General features: G+C 38.9%; 1 protein-coding gene across 1 annotated transcript in view; it reads left to right on the forward strand.

Moving 5' to 3' along the window:
* Positions 1 to 3401: 3401 nt before the first annotated feature.
* Positions 3402 to 22223, forward strand: part of CNGB3 (cyclic nucleotide gated channel subunit beta 3) — a gene marked incomplete at both ends in the record, with an annotated part of 169663 nt that continues 150841 nt past the window's right edge. The window contains 2 exons of the mRNA XM_080938559.1: positions 3402 to 3509; positions 6008 to 6083. Coding sequence (XP_080794685.1) covers positions 3402 to 3509; positions 6008 to 6083 — 184 coding nt within the window. The remainder of the gene's footprint in view (positions 3510 to 6007; positions 6084 to 22223) is intronic.

Raw genomic sequence — 22223 nt, forward strand, 5'->3', positions numbered from 1 at the left:
TTATTTGGGGATGGACTAATAGAAGCTTACATAAAATAGTCATATGCGTTACGAATGCTGTCATAGCCACCACAGATGGTAGGCAAAGGGTACAGGGTGCCAGCATGGGAAAAAGTCAGATGGCAATGAAGTGCCATGCTTATTGCGACCAATAACTTAGTGTCAGCAAAGTCAGTCAGTAGATGCATTCAGTTTTCATAACATGAAAAATAGGCTGGAGTTTCATGCTTCTTCAACATGTGAAATGCAAAAAAAACAAAACAAAACAAAACAAAACAAAAACAAAACAAAAAAAAACCAAAAAAAAAAAAAACAAAAAAAAAAGCTTATATGGTGTTTCGAGTTTCCATCCATAAGCATTATTTTTGTGAAATTCTGGAGTGCCCATGCCACAGTTTTTATTTAGTAGGAGTCCTAATTGAATAATATTACCTTTCCTTGAAAGACTCATTGGTAATAAGACTTCATGTTCCCATAGGGGCTGACTTAAGGTGGGGAAATTTTACCTCCTGTTATTCTCAGGTCGCTTTTGTGTCCTTCTGCGTGATAGGTTGAGGCTTTCTGCTTTTCTGTTGGAGAAATAGAATATTTTCTGAAAGCATTAAACACTAAGGCCTTCATTCATTGTACAACAAGCATCTGAGTTCCTATGTTTCAGTTGCTCAGGTGACTACTGTGGAGACGTAAAGAAACTCATACAGTGCATTGGAAAGTAGGAACAGGAGCACAGCAGTTATACAGCTTCAAAGGCATTGCTCTGCTTCCTCCGCTCTCCATCAGCTACAGACAACTCCTTCCTTCGCAGTCCACTGCTGAAAGGTGATATGCATCGCTGTCCATCCACCATTCATCAAGAAACATTCCCAGCGTTTTCGCACTATGCCCAGGACTGAACTAAGCACAGGCACTGAAGGATGCCAACGCATTGCCCGAAGAAGCAAACAGGGTGAGAGCAAAATGGGGGCCCAACACTGGACTGAAAATGAGAATTGATAAAAGCACCTGTGTGTGTGACACAGGTACCATAGTAACAGCAGAGGTCAACTACCATTTGTTCCTGGAAGAAGAAAAATAGCCACCTTCAGCGAAAGATACCCGGAACAGCAATGAAAAGAGAAGATAATGTATATGAGTAAGATGTTGTATTGGTTACTATTATACCTTCGGGCAAGTACCTGACAGTGCTGAAAGTCTGAAAAAAGAAAAACTACCATAGCTCACGGTTTTCAGTTAATCACACGGGGTAGGGAGCTTCTGTCTGTAGTAGCAAAAGTAGAGAGAAGGATATCCCATAGGCCCAGAGAGCAGGGAGCCATCAGCCTTCAAAGGCCCAGCTCTGCACCTACCTCTACCAGCAGAGTGCCACCTTCTAAAAACTTCACAGTATTCTCAGACAGTGCCACCAGCTGGGAAATAATCACTCAAAGCATGTGCCAGGGACAGGGGTTTCACTTTTAAACAAAGAGACTTGAATAGAAATCAGAAAAGGCTGAATAATTAAAAATTATTTACTAGGGCAGGTAGGTACTCAGAGCAAAAGGCAGAGACCCCAGATGAAGCCAGGGAGTTAGACAACAGTCAATAACAGCTGACCCAGAATGTATCGGCCAGAAACTTAGACATTATAATTTAGGATGGAGAGTGGCTGAGCCGATGGAATTGGACAAATGGCCCGATTTATGTTGAAGGACAGCTACTTGTATTCACATTGGCATCTTCTGCTCTGTCGCTTGAAAAATGAATGGAGAATTAAAAAAACAGAGAGTGCTGTTAATGCAACTTGTTAGCCAGGGCTATCCAAAGCCCTTCTCCTTGTCTTTCTCTTGCTCAGTGGAAAGCCCCCATTCTGGGAGGAGGAGAATCACGTAATTTAAAATTAGAAGAAAATTTAACCATCTTGTTAGGGCAAAAAGGTTTACTGATTCAAATGCACACAGTCCCAGTAATCAAAATTCATGTTTATCATCTCAGACTTCATCAGGAAAGTTGTGTGTGTGTGTGTGTGTGTGTGTGTGTGTGTAGCAGAGAGCAATTTATGCAGAAATTCACAATTTATCAAGGTCCAAAATATAAGTATCTGTAGAGTGCTCAGTCACAAATAAGGTATCTGTAATTCTCTCTTCCCAAGGCCCACTTATCAGGGTTTGAACAAGATCTGCACAAGATCAAGCCAGTCAAAATTCCAGCATTAGGGAGGGGGTGGACTCATGAGTCCCTTGACTCTAACTAAGGAACTATTGGCAGATGGAGCTTCTGGGAAAGAGAAAGTCTGTTTTCTTTAATGAAGTATTCGCTGCTATGCTGCCCACTCTCCAGTGGATATATGGTCAGCAAAATATATACGTGAATGTATGGAATCACTGAGCTATAAAGGGGGGAAAATGTTTCAGAAAATACAAAGTGCCTACTGTACAAGAATAATAGATTCACCCACAAAAAGAAAGAACCAAGCACATCAGCACACATCTGGCCTGCAATCCCAGTGCTAGGGAAGTGGAGACAAAATGGTCACTGTGACTAGCGTACTGGCTAGCCAGTCTAGGTGAACCAGTGAGTTCCAGATTCAGTGAAAGACCATGAGTGAAAATAACAAAAGGTAAAGAGTGATTTGTGAAAGATTGGCAAAGTAAACATCTAGACTGCACATAAACACACACACACACACACATACGGGGGGGGGGGGTTCTTAATCAAAAAATAAGTGCTTACACAAGTTTGTAACATTGAATAGCAAAAAACATCAAAGAAATGTGGGCTCCCGGTAGAGAAAGTTTCTCTAACAATCCTTGATCAAGGACCTGTGACTCTCAAAGATTAGAGAGGACAGTCTACATCCAAACAGAGAGACTAGATTACACAGACTTTTAAGCCAGTGATATGGAATCAAAATCTGGATAAACAGACAACATAAGTTTACCAGTACAGTCATGTTTCATCACTAAAGAGGGGCACCTTGACAAAACAGAATACTTGCTTTGAATTAGAACCTTCACACCTGTTTCACTAGTTAATCATGCACATACATACCTTTGTTTACAATTAGGCACAGATGGGAAGGTGAGCAATTAGAAAAGAAGAAAACAAGTCAACGGGCAGTATGACCGTTTTTTAAACAATTCAACTCAACTTGTTTAATCCTCTCATCTTAATTATTCACAGGGGCATTTTGATTCTCGAAAGTTCATAAACAGAGTGCAAATCACCCAGGCAGAAGCAATTTACTGCTTTTAAGTCAAAGCCCTGCTTAGCTAGGGAGTCAGCTGTAGGAATTAACCAGAACAAAATCCTGATTAAACAGCTAATTGGTTTGTCTACTAATGGAAAGAAAAACAAAGCAAATCTCTCTTCTTCGAGATAGAGGGTCATACAATCAGAGGTCTTTCAGACCTGCCTCAGAGAAGATGTTAAAATCACTGGCAATAAAATTCAACAAAGTGAAGCCCATGGAAGGGAAGCAGGAGAAGCCCTGCCCCCACCTGGGCAGTTGCTCTGAGCCATCCATGGCAAAGGTATGTTCTTTATGTTTCTAAGTCAGTCTTCAGTCTCATCCTTCGCCTGCTAATGGATGCTAATAAATGCTGCCATATGGAAGATTGCTCAGCAGGTCTATGGGGTAACATCTGGGTCAGGTACTCCTTAAGCTATGTTCTTTTTAATGTGTATATTCCACATATGCACACTTAAAGGGAACATAATAAGGTTAGGGGATAGTTTTGGACTTGGAAGAGTTTCTGTTGTTAATTTTGTTTTCTCACAGGTTACAAAGAACTAGGTAATAGACCTTTTTCTGGGGGACCATGAGAGTTTTCAGCACTAACTATGCACAGAGCAGTGTGCTGTACCCTTTGAAAGCACTGGTACCTGTGAGACAGAACCCTGCTCTCACACTGCTCACACACAGCTAGAACATGACTGAGGCTGTACTAGACCCGACTCCATAAGCATTGCAGCAGAAACCCCATCACCAGCCAGGCTGCATGGTGACAGCTGGGAGGGAGCTATGAGTCAGCCCTTCCTAGAGGCCCACAGACTACAGGACACAGAGAACAGATGCTTTTCAGGACCCATCTCCCCCTGAAGCAGACATGCTGGAGGAGAGCTTAGACTATGCCCAGGTAGAACAGCTCTTGGGTATAGCCAGTAAGCTGTGGCAGGTGTGATACTGGGGTGTTAATTATGAGACGCCCTGCCAGCAACAAAGATGTTCAGCAGTTCTGTCTGGGAATGTTTGGTGTCTGTCCTTTCTGTGGATATGTGGGAAACGGGTGAAACTTTTTTTTAAGTTGGCTATTAAAATATGATGAGTGTAACAATCACAAAATGTTAGAATGTTCTCCCATCAAATGCAACCTTTTTCAATGGCACATAAATAAAAATAATTTGAGTCCTATAAGGAAATATCTAAAAGTAAAAACAAACCAAATTGCATTGTGCTTGTTTATCTTATTTTTATAGGATAGTTCATGTATTTACATTTCAAAGGTTGTCGGTAGCCTTTTAAAGTTTAATCAAAAGGTTCTGTGAAATTTCTGTTCATCAACAACAAATAGCTAAAGAAATACAAACCTCCCAAATACGAACAGGATCCTTTTCTTCTGAACATAACATTGTTCTTATAAACAGATACAACATATATGTATATGTTGTATAAATATATAAATATAATATTTTATTTATGCAATACAAAAAGACTACAATGTAAACTTTTACAAATAACATCAAAACAAAAAAGTTGTACAACTGCTTTTTACTATTATTATTTATGGGTGGTTTTGACTCAGTCCTCCACTACGTGCATGTAGTTAGCCATTCAAGCAATTTTGGACTCTATAGGAAATAACACCAGCCTTGCCTAATACACATGGTTACTGTGAATCATAAATGAAATGATCTAATAGAGTTAGTCTTCAGTACTCATACAAAATCTCAGAGTCCATATTATAGCACTTAAAATACTCAGAGTTCTTGTCCCTAACCACTTGCTCGCCTTCCACCCCATCACAACCACACCTTGGGCTTTTGTTCCGACTCAGCCACCTACCTGATCTACTTTCTCTTTTTATTGGTCCCTTCCCCTTCCTTTCTACTGCAGAACAATTTACTTTCAAGCACCTTTTCTATTCCCTACATGTATTTTCTAATCATCTACATTTCCTTTTGGGAGATGGCAGTTGGAGGTCAGTATACAGCTGTATGTGTACAATCATATGTATGCATGCATGAAAGTCAGAGAGGTTAACTGCAGGTGCCACTCTCCAGGAACGGTGCGCCACATACTGATACCTAGGGCCCACCACTTCAGCTAGGTTGCTGTCCTGGAAGCTCCGGGACCCTGGAGGGATGTAGACCCAGCATTAGGATTACACTGTGTGCCACCACATCTAGCTTTTTATGACAGGTCCTCATCCTTAGGCACAAACCACTTTACCAGTCATCTCCTCATTCTATTTTTCCACACTCAATTTTTTGTTCTGTCTACGAAAGTGTGAGAGCTGACCTTTCTCCTCTGTAACCTTTTGTTTTTAGCCACTACAGGAATGTCATCAGCTAGCCACTGGCCCTCTCCATTGTGACATAATTCCATTTCAAAGGCAAGGTTAAGAAGACGTTGATGTGCGAACAAGAACACGTGCACAAAGAGAACAGTTAGTAATGATAGGATGACATTGGTGCTCCCTCCCCTTTGTTTTCAATTCTACCACTGAGGAGACCTGAAGCGCCAATACAAGGGCATCAGGAAGACAAAACTTAGGAGGCACATGGGTCAGGGTTACACTGACAAAAATAGTTTGGGAATTGTGGGAGGAAGGTGATCAAAGTAGATTCAACAGCAAGTTATCCAACAGTAAGGTTGAAAATATGTGTTTAGGTTCAGGTTAAGCATGTTTAGGAAATCATTGATAGATGTTCAGTTTTAATAATCCCATTGATGCCTGAGTGAGAACAGTGATGTTGCACATTCACATTCATGTTCAAATAACCACAATCTCTGTTTCGTTTCTCAAAGGGGGAAAACCAAAGTGAAAAGGAGTCTCTGCGGAGCAGGACACCAGTCACATGTGAAAAAGCACACAGCAAAGAAGGTCAGAATGCTACCTATGGCAGTGGTAGTTGGAGACTGGGTAAAATACCAAGGCCAGAACATTACCTATAGTTGGTGAGAGTAAAATATGTCTTTGTCTGAAATATAGTGTTCGATAAAATATTTGTCCTTGGCCCACAAATTATCTAAACTATAGACACTTTGAGAGACTAAATTATTTGTGAAAATACTGTTTTTTCATTCAATCTCTCTTTCATGAATTCAGTACACAAGCTACTGTGTCTTGAATGGAGGTATGTGCGTGCATTTGTACATGTGTGTATGTGTGCATGTGTGTGTGCATGTATTTGTTCAAGTGCACTTGAGTGTGTAGATCTCTATGGAAACCAGCGGTGGCCATCAGGAGTCTTCTTCAGGTGCTCTCCATCTTACGTCTTGAGACAGGGTCCCTCACTACACCTATAATTCAGCACTTGTAGCTATGCTGGCTGGACAGCAGCCCGAGGGACACATCTATCTCTGAACCCCAGTTCAGGATTCCACTATGCCCAGCTTCTATATAGGTGCTGGGGATCGGAACTCAGAGCCTCATGCTTTCTTTTTTTTCTTCCTTACAACTTTATTTTAAAAAGAGAGATACATGTGCAGATTTTTTAAAGTGTTTTGGCATAACACTATATGACTATATTTTTGTCAGTACTTAATTCTTTTAGAGGTTTGATTGTATGCATTGAAATCTACTAGTTACCTTGAGCATAAAGTACATATAGAACAGAATGTAACATGGAAACAGTCAGAGTTTTCTTGGTTAGTATAGATTAAACATAATGATTTTTGAATACCAAAAATTGCCACAAGGCTATATTCTTAGCTCTTGGATTATTAATGATTAAGGTCCCGGTGTACCACACTCTGAGAGGGTACTATATACTTTTTTTTTTCCTAAGAAGGACTGAGGCTTTTACTTTTTGGCCTTTGTTTTTCTTAAGCTTCATATGGCCTGTGGGTTGTTTCTTAGGTATTCAGAGCTTTCTGTGGTTAGTATCCAATCATCAGTGACTGCATATTATGTCTATTCTTCTGTGACTGTGTTACCTCACTCAGGATGATATTCTCTAGATGCAACCATTTTCCTAGGAATTTCATAAAGCCATTGTTTTTAATAGCTGAGTAGTACTCCATTGTGTAGAAAGGGTCTATTTTCATTATTCTGCATGCTGAGTGCCAGTTGAGCCACCTGAACCAGCAGAGATCTGGGGACACAGGCCTGCTGATATTGCGCTGTGAGTAACCAAAGCACAGAGAGGGCTAGGTGGGGCTTGCGGAAAACATGCCCCTGCTGCCTCATGCTTTCCTAACCAGTCTGTGACCACCCAGTCTTATTTCCAGCCTCTCACTCCATAGTTCTTGATTACCTACCTCATATCAGATCTCATTGCTTCACATTGAGTTACAGAAGTATACAACCGAATCCTAATCTTTGTTCATGGCAAAGTTATATTACTGAAAACCTTAAACCGCAAAGACACATGCACCACAATGTTCATTGCAGCTCTATTTATAATAGCCAGAAGCTGGAAAGAACCCAGATGTCCTTCAGTAGATGAATGGATACAAAAATTGTGGTACATTTACACAATGGAGTACTACTCAGCTATCAGAAACAATGACTTAATGAAATTTTTAAGAAAATGGATGAATCTATGGAATATCATCCTGAGTGTGATAACCAGTCACAAAAGAACAGACATAATATGCAGTCACTGATAGTGGGATACTAACCCCAGAGGCTCAGACTGCCCCAGAAACAACTCACAGACTGTGTGAAGTTCAACAAAAAAAAAAGAATATATTTTAATTAAAATAGAACTGTATCACATCCCCCTTTCCTCCCTACAGCCCCTCCTAGTTTCTCTCCTATACCCTCTTAATAGCCTCTTTTCCTGTATTATTGTTACATATATACATATGTGTATGTATATATACCGACAAATACTTAATTACAACCTTAAAAATGTATTCGTATACTTTTATGAAAAAATGCTGAAAATTTGTACATTTATCTTTGTTTTTTAAAATAAAGTAAAAAAATGTCTAAAGAAGATAGAGGTGGGTGGATGGGGGGAGAAATGCTAAAGGTAAGGATTAAATAAAACTAGAAATGTATTTCAAGATGTGAAAAAAAAGAAAAAAGAAAGAAAACCTTAAACTGGTTATGAAGAAGCTCGTGATGAGCAGCGAGGAGTTATTAAGACAATTTGGCAGACGCAGCAGCACGGGTTTCAAGCTTCATTGCCCATCTCTTCTGTACCCCGTCAACTGGAAAGCTCATCCGCCTAAGGCTGCACACTCAGTTCTACACAGATAATTTTAAATCCATATCAAGACAATTACTTTGGTGAAACCCAATCCAGTATTTTTCCATTGGCACTGCACTTGGATACCTGCATGTTTTGACAAAAAAAAAAAATATATATGATTAAAGCTGGATTGATCTTATTCTTACTCAAATAAGCTACCTCTCGTCTGTCTTTGCTAATATTGTGTTCTTGTTTAATTCCTCAAGCTTAAAACCTCACTCCTGTTTTTTTTTTTTTTTTTTTTTTTTTTTTTTTCCTCTACCATGAGTCCTATAAAGTCTACCTCATCTGCTTCTGTATTATCACAGAACCTGGCTGGCTTCCTTGCCCCCTCTGCAGCAGTATTCTCAGCCAGGTCTTTACTAGGTAAGCCAGACCTACACTGCACTCTGACACTAAGCAGCATCTTCAGTTTAGAAGTCTGTTTCACTCAGTTGCTCTCTTTTTCCCTCAAGCACAAATACTATGGGCATACTGCTTGCCAGGAACTACTACTACTTTGACCGCACACCTCGGCTCAAGAGATGTGAATGCCTCAATTCTCCCTGCAGGACAAAATAAGTACTTTTGCTTGGCTTTATAGCTCCCAGTGGGTTCTGTTCTCAGCTCCTCCTGCCAACACATCTTTCTCTGTAGGAAACCCACATTTGAATCAAGGAAACAAAAAACAGTGGCAAGGGAATCATTAGAGCAGAATATGGTATTGTTTAGTAGAAAAGTACAAAAGTTTTGACATAAAAGCTGAAAAAAAGTATATTTTATATCTATCAGATAATCTCTATATTGATTTATATTAAGCCAAGTATTTGAAGAGAAGTACCTTCCTTCAGTTTCTATTTGTTTAGACATCCTATCTCTGAGAAGAAGAAAATAGCTACATGAAAATCACAGACTGGGCTGCAAAAAAAGAAAAGATTTGCAGACTTGGGGCACAGTTGGGCATCACAAGACTTTTCTAACATATGCAATGCCCTGGGTTCAATCCTTGGTAATAAAGGAGAAGAGATAATTTAAACAAAGAAAGAAATCACAAAAAAGTCACAAGTAAATTACTAGCAATGAATACTTTTGCCATCAGAAACACCTCTCTGAAAACATGGCCCTATTCTTATATATGTGGATGCTCATCTTTAAGAGAATCTGAAGAAAAAAAACTGAATTTAGCAGATAAATATGCAACAAACACAAATAATTGAAATAAAATGATGTCCCATCCAGAAGAATGATGTTATAACAATACTGGATTTTTTTTCCTTCTGGGTCAGTGTTACATTGTTGTGTTTTTTCATTCTTCTCCCGTTTACTTTCATCATATAGTTTTCAAAAGTAAGGAGAAAAATCTCTCTAGAATCCTGGGCATGCTTATCTACTTCTTATATCTTTCAAGAATATGTCCTGGGTTTTTTAATTGCTCAGCTCAGAATATAAAGAATGCATTGTGGTTTTAAGCAAATGAGGTGTTTTATCACGGACTTCCTTCTAGGTTTTCATCCCAGCCAAGAAAAGAGAAATAATAGCCAGCATCCCTTACCTGAAGGCAACCCTAGGAAGTATTCTACAGGAAGTTATCCCTGTTGGATACGATACACAATTAGTTCTCGTAGCCTGTCTGACTCAAATGCTTAGATGATGTATTGACAAAAAGAGAAGGCTTCATTTTGTATAAAAATTCACATAAAAAACTGTTAAAGGTAAGAAATACATTCTAGGAGATATAGTTAAAACAGAGAAGACATCATCTCACTATTTTAAAATTGTGTGTGATGTGGGGTGGAGGTTTGGGAGTGGTAATGTATGTGTATATGTGTATGTATGTGCTTGTGTATGTGTGTGTATGCATGTACATGTGCATGAGTGCGTGAGTGCATGTGTGTGCATGTGTGTGTATGTGTTTGGTGTTTGTGCAGGCATGTATATACCACTGATTGTATGTGAAAGGCAGCAGGCAACTTTTAGTAGTCCATTCTTTCCTTCCACCTTTCATTCTGGAATAAAACTCAAGGTCTTCTGCTTATGCAGAAGCTAACCTACATGGTGCTCCATTTCACAAACCCTCTCTCACTTTTCTTTTTTATTTTTTTATGTGCATGCAATGAAATATGATCACATCAACATCATTCCCCACTTCCAACTCCCTCATATTCCTCCAAGAATTCCTCCTCACAACCTCACATAGTTAGTCCTGCCCTTATGGGCCACTTTTGCTTTTTCTTTAATCGATTTCATATTATTATTCAATAATCAAGAATTCATGCAGGATATATGTGTTTGTCTGGTTATATGTGTATGTGTGGGTGTTCATGCACAGACATTGGAGGTGTCAATGTATGTATGTGTATACACACCTGGAGGCTAGAGGAATCTTTTTGAAGTGCCTTCTACCCTATGTGTTGAGATGAGGTCTCTCACAGAATGTGAAGCTCGTAGACTCTTCTAGGTTAGCTGGTCAGGACCTCCTGGATTCTGCCTGTCTCTGCTCACCCTCCTCTCTGACAGTGGTGGGGTTACAGATGCAGACATACCAATTTCTATTGGATGTTGAGGATACAAACTGAGGTCCCTATGCTTGTTTATTAGCCTCTTTAACCAGCAAGTCTTCTCACCAGCCCCTTCAATTCTCAAATTAAAAGGAAAAAGAATGTAAGCTTTATTTGTCAGAATGAAAAGAGTTGCCATGATAACTACTTGTAACTTGTGGCCTATTGTGAGGCCCCTGGAGAGGGAAAATATTCTACCGCCTATCAGGAATAAAGAGGGCATCAAGAGCAATAAGCAAGCATAGAACTTCACATGAGAACTAGTCACTCAGAAAACACACAACTATCCTTTCTTTAACAAAATTACAGCATAGCAAAGACAGGCTCATGGACAGCTCTGAAGCTTCCAATAAAGTTTCACCTCAAAACAGTGGGGAGAGAGGGGAAGAGAGAGAGGGAGGGGGAAAAGGAGGGGAGAGGAGAGGGAGGGAGGGAGGGAAAGAGGGGGAGGAGGAGGGGGAGCAAGCAGACAGAAAGAAACTGAGAGACAGAGACTCAAAAACAGAGATAGAGACAGAGTCCTCTCCCGATAATAATGCAAAGCACAAATGTGATTATCAAGTGGGTATACAGACGAAAGTAGGAATACTACAGATCTTCAGGAGCAAGGGAAGGCAAGAAAATAAAGACAACACTGTAGAATTATCGAGGTAATTCAAGCAACACTTGTTTTACAAGTAGTTTAAGGGTGTGGATTGTTTTAAACTAGAACTCTTCATACACACACACACACACACACATACACACACACACACACACACACACACACACACACACATACACACACAAAATCATAAAATTTAGCAACATAAAACAAAGAATTCAGCTTTAGGATAACAAGACTGTTCTTGTCCTTGTTGTGTGTGTATTTATGGAAAGAAACCTTTCACGCTGGTAATAAAATCCCTTTGATGGAGCTTTATTCAACAAAAAGGCTGTTTAACTAAGGGAAACTGTTTCTGTTAAACAGGCAAACTTAGCAGAGCTTCAGATTTTCAATTAGGGCTGAGTTATATTTAAGGTATTTTATCTTTAGGAAGCAAATTTATTAGTATTTAAATATAACATATGTTATACTGTTGATCTTTTTATACTCTTCACTCAAAAACACAGGTGCTATGTCCCAAAACCTGCAGGTGTTGGTTTCTGATTTTAGAATTCCTATCTTCTGCAGAACATGATTCAGTTTATATCTACTGAAAAAATGAAGAATGTAACTTATTTTAGAATCAAATAAGTATAACTTACTAATATCCTCCCTTGAGTACAAATGTCTGTTTTAAGGCTTCTGATAGTATATTCATTTATATTAATCGCTTCTTAAAAATACAAGTATTCTTACCCATAAAATATGTATATGACTTATCTAATAATTTATAATTGTTACTGTATCCATATTACATATGTGCTTTAATGGAACCTTATTGTGTAGAAATATATCAAAACCTGGTGCTTATAATGGGTAGTGTGGTAGGTTGGGTAATGGCTACTCAAAGATCATTCCATTGTAATACCCTAAGCCCATTAACCCGATTTTATGCACTGAATTTTGCTTCTTAGGTTGTTAAACTTTTGTGTTAGAAATTATCACTGCTAATTTGATATCCTCGATATAACTGAGGGGCCATTGTGAGTGGACAGTGAGAAGGGCAAATGCAGACAGAAGAAGGAGATGAGACAGTGAGAAGCACAGGTTGGATGGGTACATTCTGGAAGTGGAGGGAAGGACAACAGAGAAATGGAGAGAGCTTCTACAGCAGGGTATAAAAATACAAGGACTCTTTCCTGGAAGCCTCCCAGCCCCAATCAATCCACCTTTTCAGTCATGTTTTAGACTTCTGACCTCTAGAACTAAAAAATAAATAAACTGTGTTTTTTTCAAGTCATTGAATTTGTGATAGTTGCTACTACATCCGTAGAAATCTTGACTAGAAAAAAAAAATAAGAATTGAGAAGCAAAATGAAATTATATTTCAGCCAATCATTAAAAGTAAGAGAAGCATATTACAAATAGCAGTTCAGGGCTTGACACTCCTGAGGCCAAATCACACATGTGCTGCTTTGTAAATCCTAAGCGAAGATATTTAAGATATTTGAGTCTGTTTGCTCATGTGAAAAATAAGGAGACTATTATTATTAGCTGGACATGAAGAAGAATTATATGAGGTACTATGCCGTCATCATTTTGCCTTGTGGCTGATAAGGTTTAATATTGAGAGAAGGCAAATGAGAAAGGCTAGTGAGATCCTAGAAGTCGAGTGTACAGAGGCAACTCCACTTGGTCTTGACAACTGGTGCATTGTGGAATATGGAGACTATAGTGACAATCTTTAAAATGAAATTTCTTAGTTTTTCAATGCCAATTCATTATTATTTTACAAACTTAATTAAATTAATTAAATTCTCTCTCTTCTTTTCCTCCCTTTAAACCCCCATAACCTCCCTACTCACAAATTGGTATCCTCTTCGATTATTATTGTTTTATATATATATATATATATATATATTATATAATATATATATAATATATATATGTACATATACAAACATGTGCACACATATATAAATACAACCTGGTGAGTTCTTTTTTGCTGTTTCTATGTATATGGTTTCAGGGCTGATGATTTTGTATTGGATAACCAGTTAAAAGTCCTGGAAGAGTCTAGTTCTCTTTCAGCATTCATTGTTGCCTGTAGTTTGGGGTTATTGGTTGGGCCTCGTGTGATTTCCTCCCTTCTGTGTTTGCCTCTCTGTTGAGTTTGCCATTGTTTAGTTCTTCTTTATGGGAACATTTCTAAGAGTCACAGTCTCAGAGAGCAAACTTCTTAGTATTACAGATCTTTCTGTCCTCCTTCCATGATATTCTCTTGAGCCATAGATGTAAGAGCTGTGCTGCAGAGTATCCACAGGCACTGGGCTCTCCAAGATCCAATGATCTTTGCAATATATCCAATTGTAGTTTTCCGTGGCAAGAAAAGTAGAGACATTTGCTGTGGAAAGAAACTTCTTTGATAAGGGGCAATAGCAACACTTATCTGTAAATATAAGATTTAGAACGCAGTAAGGAACTACGCTGACTTAGCAATGCAGTAGTAGTAAATTCTTGTCTACATTCCATGACTTTGCTATCCGTAGAAGCTGGCTAGTTTTCTAAAACTGGCAATGACTTCATTCCTGTTGAGTTGATCTTATATCTTCTTAGAAGGCTGTTTGTTGTCACCAAAATATAAGTATCAGTACTGAACTTTCCTGTGTATCCTACCGTGCTTGTCACCGTGGTGGTTCACAGGCACCAGAACTGAGTAGGACTATTAATTGCTTTGCTCTCTCAGCTGCTTGCACACTTTTTATAGAGGTACTTTGGAAGCTAGAGCACAGAAAAGAGGCTTGCCAGTTGAAGCCAGCTCAAATCATCCATTTTGCGTGTAGTGCCTCCAGCAATAAAGGCTAACCTTCAACTTTTGAAAAGCATCCAACGATGAGAAGTATAGCCTACATTGTTTTGGGGATCTTTTAGACTTCCCTGACCATCCCCTCAAAAGGAGGTTTCTCGGGCCTGGTACTGGGACTTTTGTTTGCCTACAGTTCTTGTGGGGAGTATTCTCAGCTCAAATGGCATAATTTTCCTGATGTCTGTAAAATATAAAATACTATGATTCCTAGAGGCTTTAAACAAACAATCTTGCTGTTGGTTTACACCCATTTCCCTCTCTTTCTGTACTTGCTTTCTTGGCCTTTCCCAGTTAGAACCATCTACCCTGATTTTCTGTTTCTCCCTTCATATCGCCTATACCCTTATACCCTCTCCACCATGGCCTTTTTATTATTTTTTTGTGGTTGCTCCATGTTGTATATCCACATCTGCAGGACATTTAGGTTGTTTCCATGTAGATATTTCGAGGAGGGCAGCAAATAATGATACTGAACTAGAATCTGTGAGGTGGTGAAACCTTTGGGGATATACCCAGTGGAGGGATAACTGGGTCATATGGTAGATTTACTTTCAACACTTTCAACGTTTTGAGAACTCTCAAACTGATGTTCAGGGTGGTGGTAACAGTTTGCACTGCCACCAAGAGAGGTTGCCCTCCCTGAAACCACCAGTGTTTGTTGTCCTTTTGTTTTGCTTTGTTTTGTTTTTATCAGAGACATGCATTTCTTAGTCATTTTTATTTCTTCTGTTGAGAACTCTTCATTTAGAACCCTAGTCCATTTTTAAGTGGTTCATTTGTTTCCTTGACATTTTTTATAGTTCTTTGTATGCTCTGGTTATTAATTCTGTCAGATATATAGGAAGCCATGATTCTCTCCTATTTTTTGTTTTCTAGTGAATTGTTTCCTTAGCTATACAGAAGGATGTTGGCCTTAGTGGCCTTAGTACCCAAGCAAATAGAGTCCTATTTGGAAAGTCCCTTTCTAAGACTATATCTTGTAGAGAATAGCCTGTTTTTCTCTAGTAACTTTACTATTTCAATTTCAAGTTGTGGTTTCTGATCCACTTACAGTTAAAATTTTTGTTCAGGGCAATAGATATGGGTTAAATTTCATTAATTATTGTTTTGTTATTTTCTTTCTAGAGTATGCCTTTGGGTTTAGATGGGTATTTTGCTTGTTCTTTGTTTTGTTTTGTTTTTCCCTGAACTATTCTGGCAGATTGAATCATGAAGTTTTTCTTTTTCTTTTAGTGATGGCAAATAGAAAAGCAGAGAAGGGTGATCTGTGTTGGCAATCATGACAGTCTTAGAATGTGGAGTGCACTATTCTGGGCTCTTCTGGCTTCAAAAGTTTCCATTGAGAAAGGAGGTATTATTCTGGTGGGTTTTCCTTTATATGTGACTCGTGGTTTCTCTCTTGCAACTTTCAATAATTTTCTTTGTTCTGAATATTGAGAGTTTTAGCTGTTTTAAGCCTTGTGGAGACTCTTTTCTGGTCTGTCAACTTAAGATTATATATGTGTACAGTTATATCTTTATTTAGGAGATTATTTTTCTTCAATGGTTATGCCATTGTCCTGGATTCTTCTCCCTCTTCTTTACATGTAATCTGAAGATTTGTGATTTTAATGGTATTCCATTTTTCCTGCATATTACTTTCTTGTACTTTTTTTAAAAGTTTTCATAGTCTTTGCTTATTTGGTCTAGATCCTCTCTTTTATTCTTGGTATCCTGGTATTCTGTCTTGTGCTTGGTTCATCCTACTTGGAAGCTGTGTTTTCTAATTGGAAAAGTGAGTTGTTGTGTTGTTGTTGTTGTTGTTGTTGTTTTTACTTCCATTTTTATTTACAGTTGTGTTTGGCTCAATGTTTCTATCTTTTAAGATTTTTTCCTTTTTATTGGTTATTTTATTTATTTATATTTAAAATGCTATCCCTCTTTACAGTTTCCCCTCTGCAAACCCCTCATTCCATCCCCCTCACTTTGCCTCTATGAGGGTGCTCTCCGACCCTACCCCCATTCCTGCCTCACCTCTCTAGAATCTTTTGCTGGGGTATGAAGCTTCCACAAGATCAAGGGCCTCCCCTCCCATTGATGCCATATAAGGTAATCCTTTCCTATATATGTAGCTGCAACCATGGGTTCCTTCGTGTATATTCTTTGGTTGGTGGTTTAGTCCCTGAGAGCTCAGGGTGATCAGGTTAGTTGATATTGTTCTTCCTCTGGGATTGAAATCCCCTTCAGCTCCTTCAGTCCTTTCTCTAACTCTTCCACTGGGGTCCTTGGGCTCAGTCTGATGATTGGCTGTATTTGTATTTGTATTTTTCAGGCTCTGGCAAAGCCTCTCAAGGGACAGATATACCAGGCTCCTGTCAACAAGCCCTTCTTGACATTATCAATAGTGTCAGGGTTTGATATCTGCAAGTGGAATGGATCCCTAGTTGGGGCAGCCTCTGGATGGCCTTTCTTTCAATCTTTGCTCCATTTTCTGTCTCCACATTTCCTTTCACTGATAAGTTGATATTAGCCCAAAAGCTCCTAATACCCAAGGTACAACTCACAGACCATATGAAGCTTAAAAGAAGGAAAACCAAAATGTGAAGGCTTCTAAACTTAGAAAGGGGAACAAGACAATCACTGGAGATGAAGGGAAGAAGGGACCTGAAAAGGAGAGGAGGGGAGGGAAAAAAGGGAGAATAGGATCAGGTATGGAAAGAGGCAGAAGAGAAATACAGAGAAATTGAACAGAAGTATGTAGCAGTGGGAGATGGGGAACTGTGCGTAGCCACTAGAAAGTCCCAGATGCCAAGGAAGCAAGAGGTTTCCAGGACCCAACAGGGATGTATTTGTTCATATGTTCTTTAAATTCTTTAAATTCTTGATAAAAATGTACTACTGCTCTTTTAAATTCTGTGCTTTTGAGCTCATGTAGGTAGTTCTTGTTAGAGAACACTTCTATAAAACTGAAAGATTTGATAGAAAACATGCTATTTGGCTAGTGTTGCTTTCACTTTTATGATTTGACCTCAGCTCTTTCTTTGATTGCACATTTGGCATGAGAATTTGTTCTGTCTTAGATTGGGCAGTGCAGGAGCAATGTAACTAGATAATGTAACTTAGCAAGAACTAAGGCAGATAAAATTGGTGGATGAGCTATTTAAACTGAACGAGGTAAATATGGTTGCCAAACCACAGATCTGGAATACTCTTCATTCACAGGCCTCATTTACATTATTTTTTTAACCACCAAAACAAAATCCTGAGCTCTTGCCTGATTTAGTACAAATTTCAACACAGTGAGCTCTTTTTAAGCATATAGTAGGTTCTCAGTGTTGTTCAAATAAGGCTAATTTTAATAGTGTTCCCAGATCAGTTATATTTATCAACTAAGCAATAATATGTAACTATATTTTAATTATAAATTTTTTATTTAAACTATCCCAGCATTTTATTGCCTCATCCAAGCAAAGTCCAGTCTTATATAGTAAACAATTTTTTTTACAGAACTTTTAAAATGTCATCAGATACAATGATAAATAAAACAATTTAGAAAGAAAGAACTTGACCTGTGAAGTTTCTGAAAACAACAAAACACAAATAGGTTTAGTTTTTCTCACTTTAAATGATGAGGTTTGTCCGAGTTGACTTTCGGACAGAGATAAGGTCAGGCATCTGAGGGTCATCCAAAGGAAGTTTTGAATTCGTGAAACAGATGAGACGTTTAGTGACAGAGGCGCAGCACTAAGAGCTAACTGTGCCTTTCCCCCTCACAGTGAACTGGGCTTTATTTCTAGTCCGTAGCTTCCTCCACTTCTTCACTCTTTATTTTGCTCATTTCCATGGACTTCCCTCCAAGTCCAAGATGCAGTAAAGAACTACTAGCTTCAGATAACGTAAGAGCCCTTCACGTCACCATGGGCATCACCAACCAGCTAGAGACAGGCCATGCTCTTTAGGTCAAGTGTTCATATGCACCATCTGTGTGCGTTCCTGCATGGGGCACAGAAGGAGATGCTTCACTGAAGAGGGAGAAGCAAACAAGGCAAAATTACTCTTGGAAAATACAGTGTGCTAGAAATATTCACTAAAAGACCACACACGTGTGTGTGTGTGTGTGTGTGTGTGTGTGTGTGTGTGTGTGTGTGTGTTATATAATGTCTATTACTATTAATCTCATCAACTAAAGGGCACCTAACCGGCAAGGTAGGGTGTTTCATTCTCTTTTATATATTTTTTTATAATTTTATGTGATTAAATGTACTTACGATTCAATTAAATTGTTGCCTTTTGTATTTTTTCTGCTAAGTAACACAGCTGACTCATGAGAAACTCCATTATGTTTTCCTGAGTCTGAGACAGTTATTAAGTAAATGGAAGCTGGTGTACAGCCCACATATAAAACTGCTGAGCAGACCTAAAAAAGTTAATATAAACTTTTTAAGGACAATTATTCACTCTGACTGGAAGAGAACACTTTGTGTTTATATTGAATTTTTCTCAAATGGAGTCTTTATCTAATCCTCACAGAAATCCCCAAGACAAAAAAATATTTCTCATTTTATGGATGAAGAGACGGTTACAGAAAAAAATGACTTGCCCAGCATCAGCCACAGAATTTGTGATGCAAGGATTAGAGTTCTTCGTTCAATAGCTGGTGCTAGTAACTCACAGTGTTCCTTAACATCTGCTCATAAAATGTGTTTGCAAAATGAATTAATTTCAGGAAAAAGGCTGAATGTGCCACTGAGACAAGACCCCGTGATTCTTATGTTATCAGAGGCGACTCACATAAAGTCAGCCGCTTCTTTATGCTTGATTTGTTCTGTTTTGTACTTGATATAATATGTTCCACAACTTAACAAAAATACTTCTTAAATATCCCTTTAAATCTTCATGTTACTTTATCACACTAAGACTGAAGAGAGGATGGAAGAGCTCTGTTCTGCACTCCCTGCTTTAGCATAGTGTCCAGCTTCCTCCTGAAACCTCCAGCCCCTGAGGCACATTGCTTCCCAAGGGGACATGCTATATGCTGTTAGAATAGCTGCTAGAATACTTTGTAAAGTCATGAATAGAGCCATATTTTGCCTTCATAAGAATTGAATCTATACTTTTTTTCTTTTTGTGAAAACCTCTCAATGAATTTGAAATGGCTCAGATCATTCTATTTATGAGAGATCATATGGGAGAAACACATGTGTGCTCTGCACTCATCTATGACTGTCTCTCTCTCTCTCTCTCTCTCTCTCTGTGTGTGTGTGTGTGTGTGTGTGTGTGTGTGTGTGTGTCTTTATTCCCATTCCCCCTACCCCTGCTGCTTCGATGATGCTTCCAGGTGCTTTCCCACCCACCCCTTCCCTATCGCATACTCACCCTGGCATTCCCTTACACTGCTTCATCAGCCTTGACAGGACCAAAGGCCTCTCCTCCCATTGATGTCAAACAAGGCCATCCTCTGCTACACATGTGGCTGGAATCATGGGTCCCTCCATGTGTACTCACTGGTTGGTGTTTTAATCTCTAGGAGCTCTGGGGAGTTCTGGTTGGTTGAAATTCTTATTATGGGGTTGTAAACTCCTTTGGCTTTTCAGTCCTTTGTCTAACTACTCTATTGGGTTCCCTGTGCTCAGTCCAGTTAGATGCAAGCATCTGGATCTGGATCAGTAAGGTTCGGACAGAGCCTCTCAGGAGACATCCTTATCAGGTTCCTTTCAGCAAGCACTTCTTGGCATCAGCAATAGTGACTGGGTTTGGTGGCTGCAAATGGAATGGATCACCAGATGGAGCGATCTCTGGCCTTTCCTTCAGTCTCTGCTCCACTCTTTGTCCCTGTATTTCCTCCTCTGAGCATTTTGTTTCCCCTTCTAAAAAGGAACAATGCATCCACATTTGGACTTTCTTCCTCTTGATGCTCATATGGTCTGTGAATTGTATCTTGGGTATTTTAAGCTTTTGGACTAATACCCACTTATCAATGAGTTGTATATAATGTGTGTTCTTTTGTGATCAGGTTACCTCACTCAGGATGATTTTGAATGGATTGGTTCCCAGAATACTTCCTGGGACTCAGCCATTTAGTTTTCAAAACTTGTTTCTCTAGGTTTTGTAATTTTGCTTGTGCATTTATGAATACCAGATATGGCATTTTTCTCTTCTGGAGAATATTTTAGGACACATTAAGTTTCCACTTTCTGCCTTACTATCATGCTTTCATCTTCTCTCCTGTCATTTTGTCAGTGAGAAATTATTCTAAGAATCTGATGTAATTGAGAATCTACAAATTGGACACATGCTGAACAAACTGCCCAGTCATGGGCGCCATAAGATGAAGAGTAACTATGTGCTTTGTGAACTCATAGCAATTTCAAATGTCCGTTCATTGAGTAAATGTAAAGAATCATTCATGCATCTAATAAAGGTACTGGACTTTATCTTTCTTGATTCACCAATTCACTCAATACACAGTCACTTAAGTGCTAACAGTCTTTTTAATTTTTTCTTTATGCAAGTGTTTTTCTTTATTAAAAAAGAAACTATATAATACATTCCTGTAGTGGTTTCCCTCCCCTAACTTCCCCCAGATCCTCCCCAACTTCCAACTCACTCAACTGCATCCCCTTTTTTACGTTAACATTTTTACTTTCATTTTAAATTAGTTTTGTTGTTGTTGTTTTAAATGTGTGTGTGTGTGTGTGTGTGTGTGTGTGTGTGTGTGTGTGTGTATGTGTGTGTACAAATACAAGTGTTCACTCAAGTAGGTCAGAGGAGAGCATTAGATCTCCTGGACCTGGGATAACTAGAGGTTAGCTGTCTGGCATGAATTTTGGGAACAAAATTACAGTCTCCTGCAAAAGCAACAAGGACTCAGCTTCTAAACCATCTCTTCAGACCCTAGCCTTAGTTTTCAATGAAAGATTTGTCTTTGAAACAGGATCCACAATATGTTTGGTATCCCACAGTTAGAAATTCAGCCCTGAGAAAAAACATCCCATGATAAACCTTCCACCAAAGAAAGCATTTGATTTTTTTTTTGTTTTCACATGCATCCAAAAGAAAACCAGTGGTGTACATTTATAATTGAAATCTTATTCCAAAATAGGTTTTCCCTTGAACCCTTTTCCAGCATCTAGTACTGATAAAGTGCAGGGAAGGAATGCCTTTTCACATCACTTACTCCCTGACTTGATAAGACAGGCAGATGTTTGACACCTTCCCTGATCTCTTATCTGATCACTGCTGTGCTAGACCCAGGCAAACTAGAAACATATTACACTAGCCCAGTGTGACAAGAAGCTGGTCTGGAGACGAGTGTTTGTCGAAGAAACCCAATAGCACCAACTTTTACACTTTCACTAAAGGCAAGCAGGTCACATCGTATTGATTTTAAGTTTCAGCATCTGTGATGGACACACATTTGGCATCAGAATTTGTAGCACTGCACTGGTGAGATCTGGCAATACTGACTTCATGTCCTAATGATAGGCAGATATATAATAGCCATATGACTTTTTTGGCCCTACTCAAAGCTGAAGACAAACTCACCATGTAGCTGAAAAACTTCACCTAGATTTGAGAGCAAGATTTGAATTATATTTTATATTTCTCTTCCATGAGGATGATGTAAAGGCCCCCACCATCTGATGCCACAAAATAGCATGCTGTGTGGATAAAAGCAGACCCTCACTAAACCACAGTTGATAAGCATCTTGTTGTTTTAACCCTTGTTCTCCTTTAAATCCAAAAGCAGGCAATACTGGCCTCTCTTGTCCATCAAAACCTATTATGTGCCTATTTGATTATTACTGGACTAACCAGTAGGCTTTAAGGAAATTCATGAATCTCGTAGAAT

This window comes from Micromys minutus (assembly GCF_963924665.1).
Source record: "Micromys minutus genome assembly, chromosome: 26".
Lineage (NCBI taxonomy): Eukaryota > Metazoa > Chordata > Mammalia > Rodentia > Muridae > Micromys > Micromys minutus.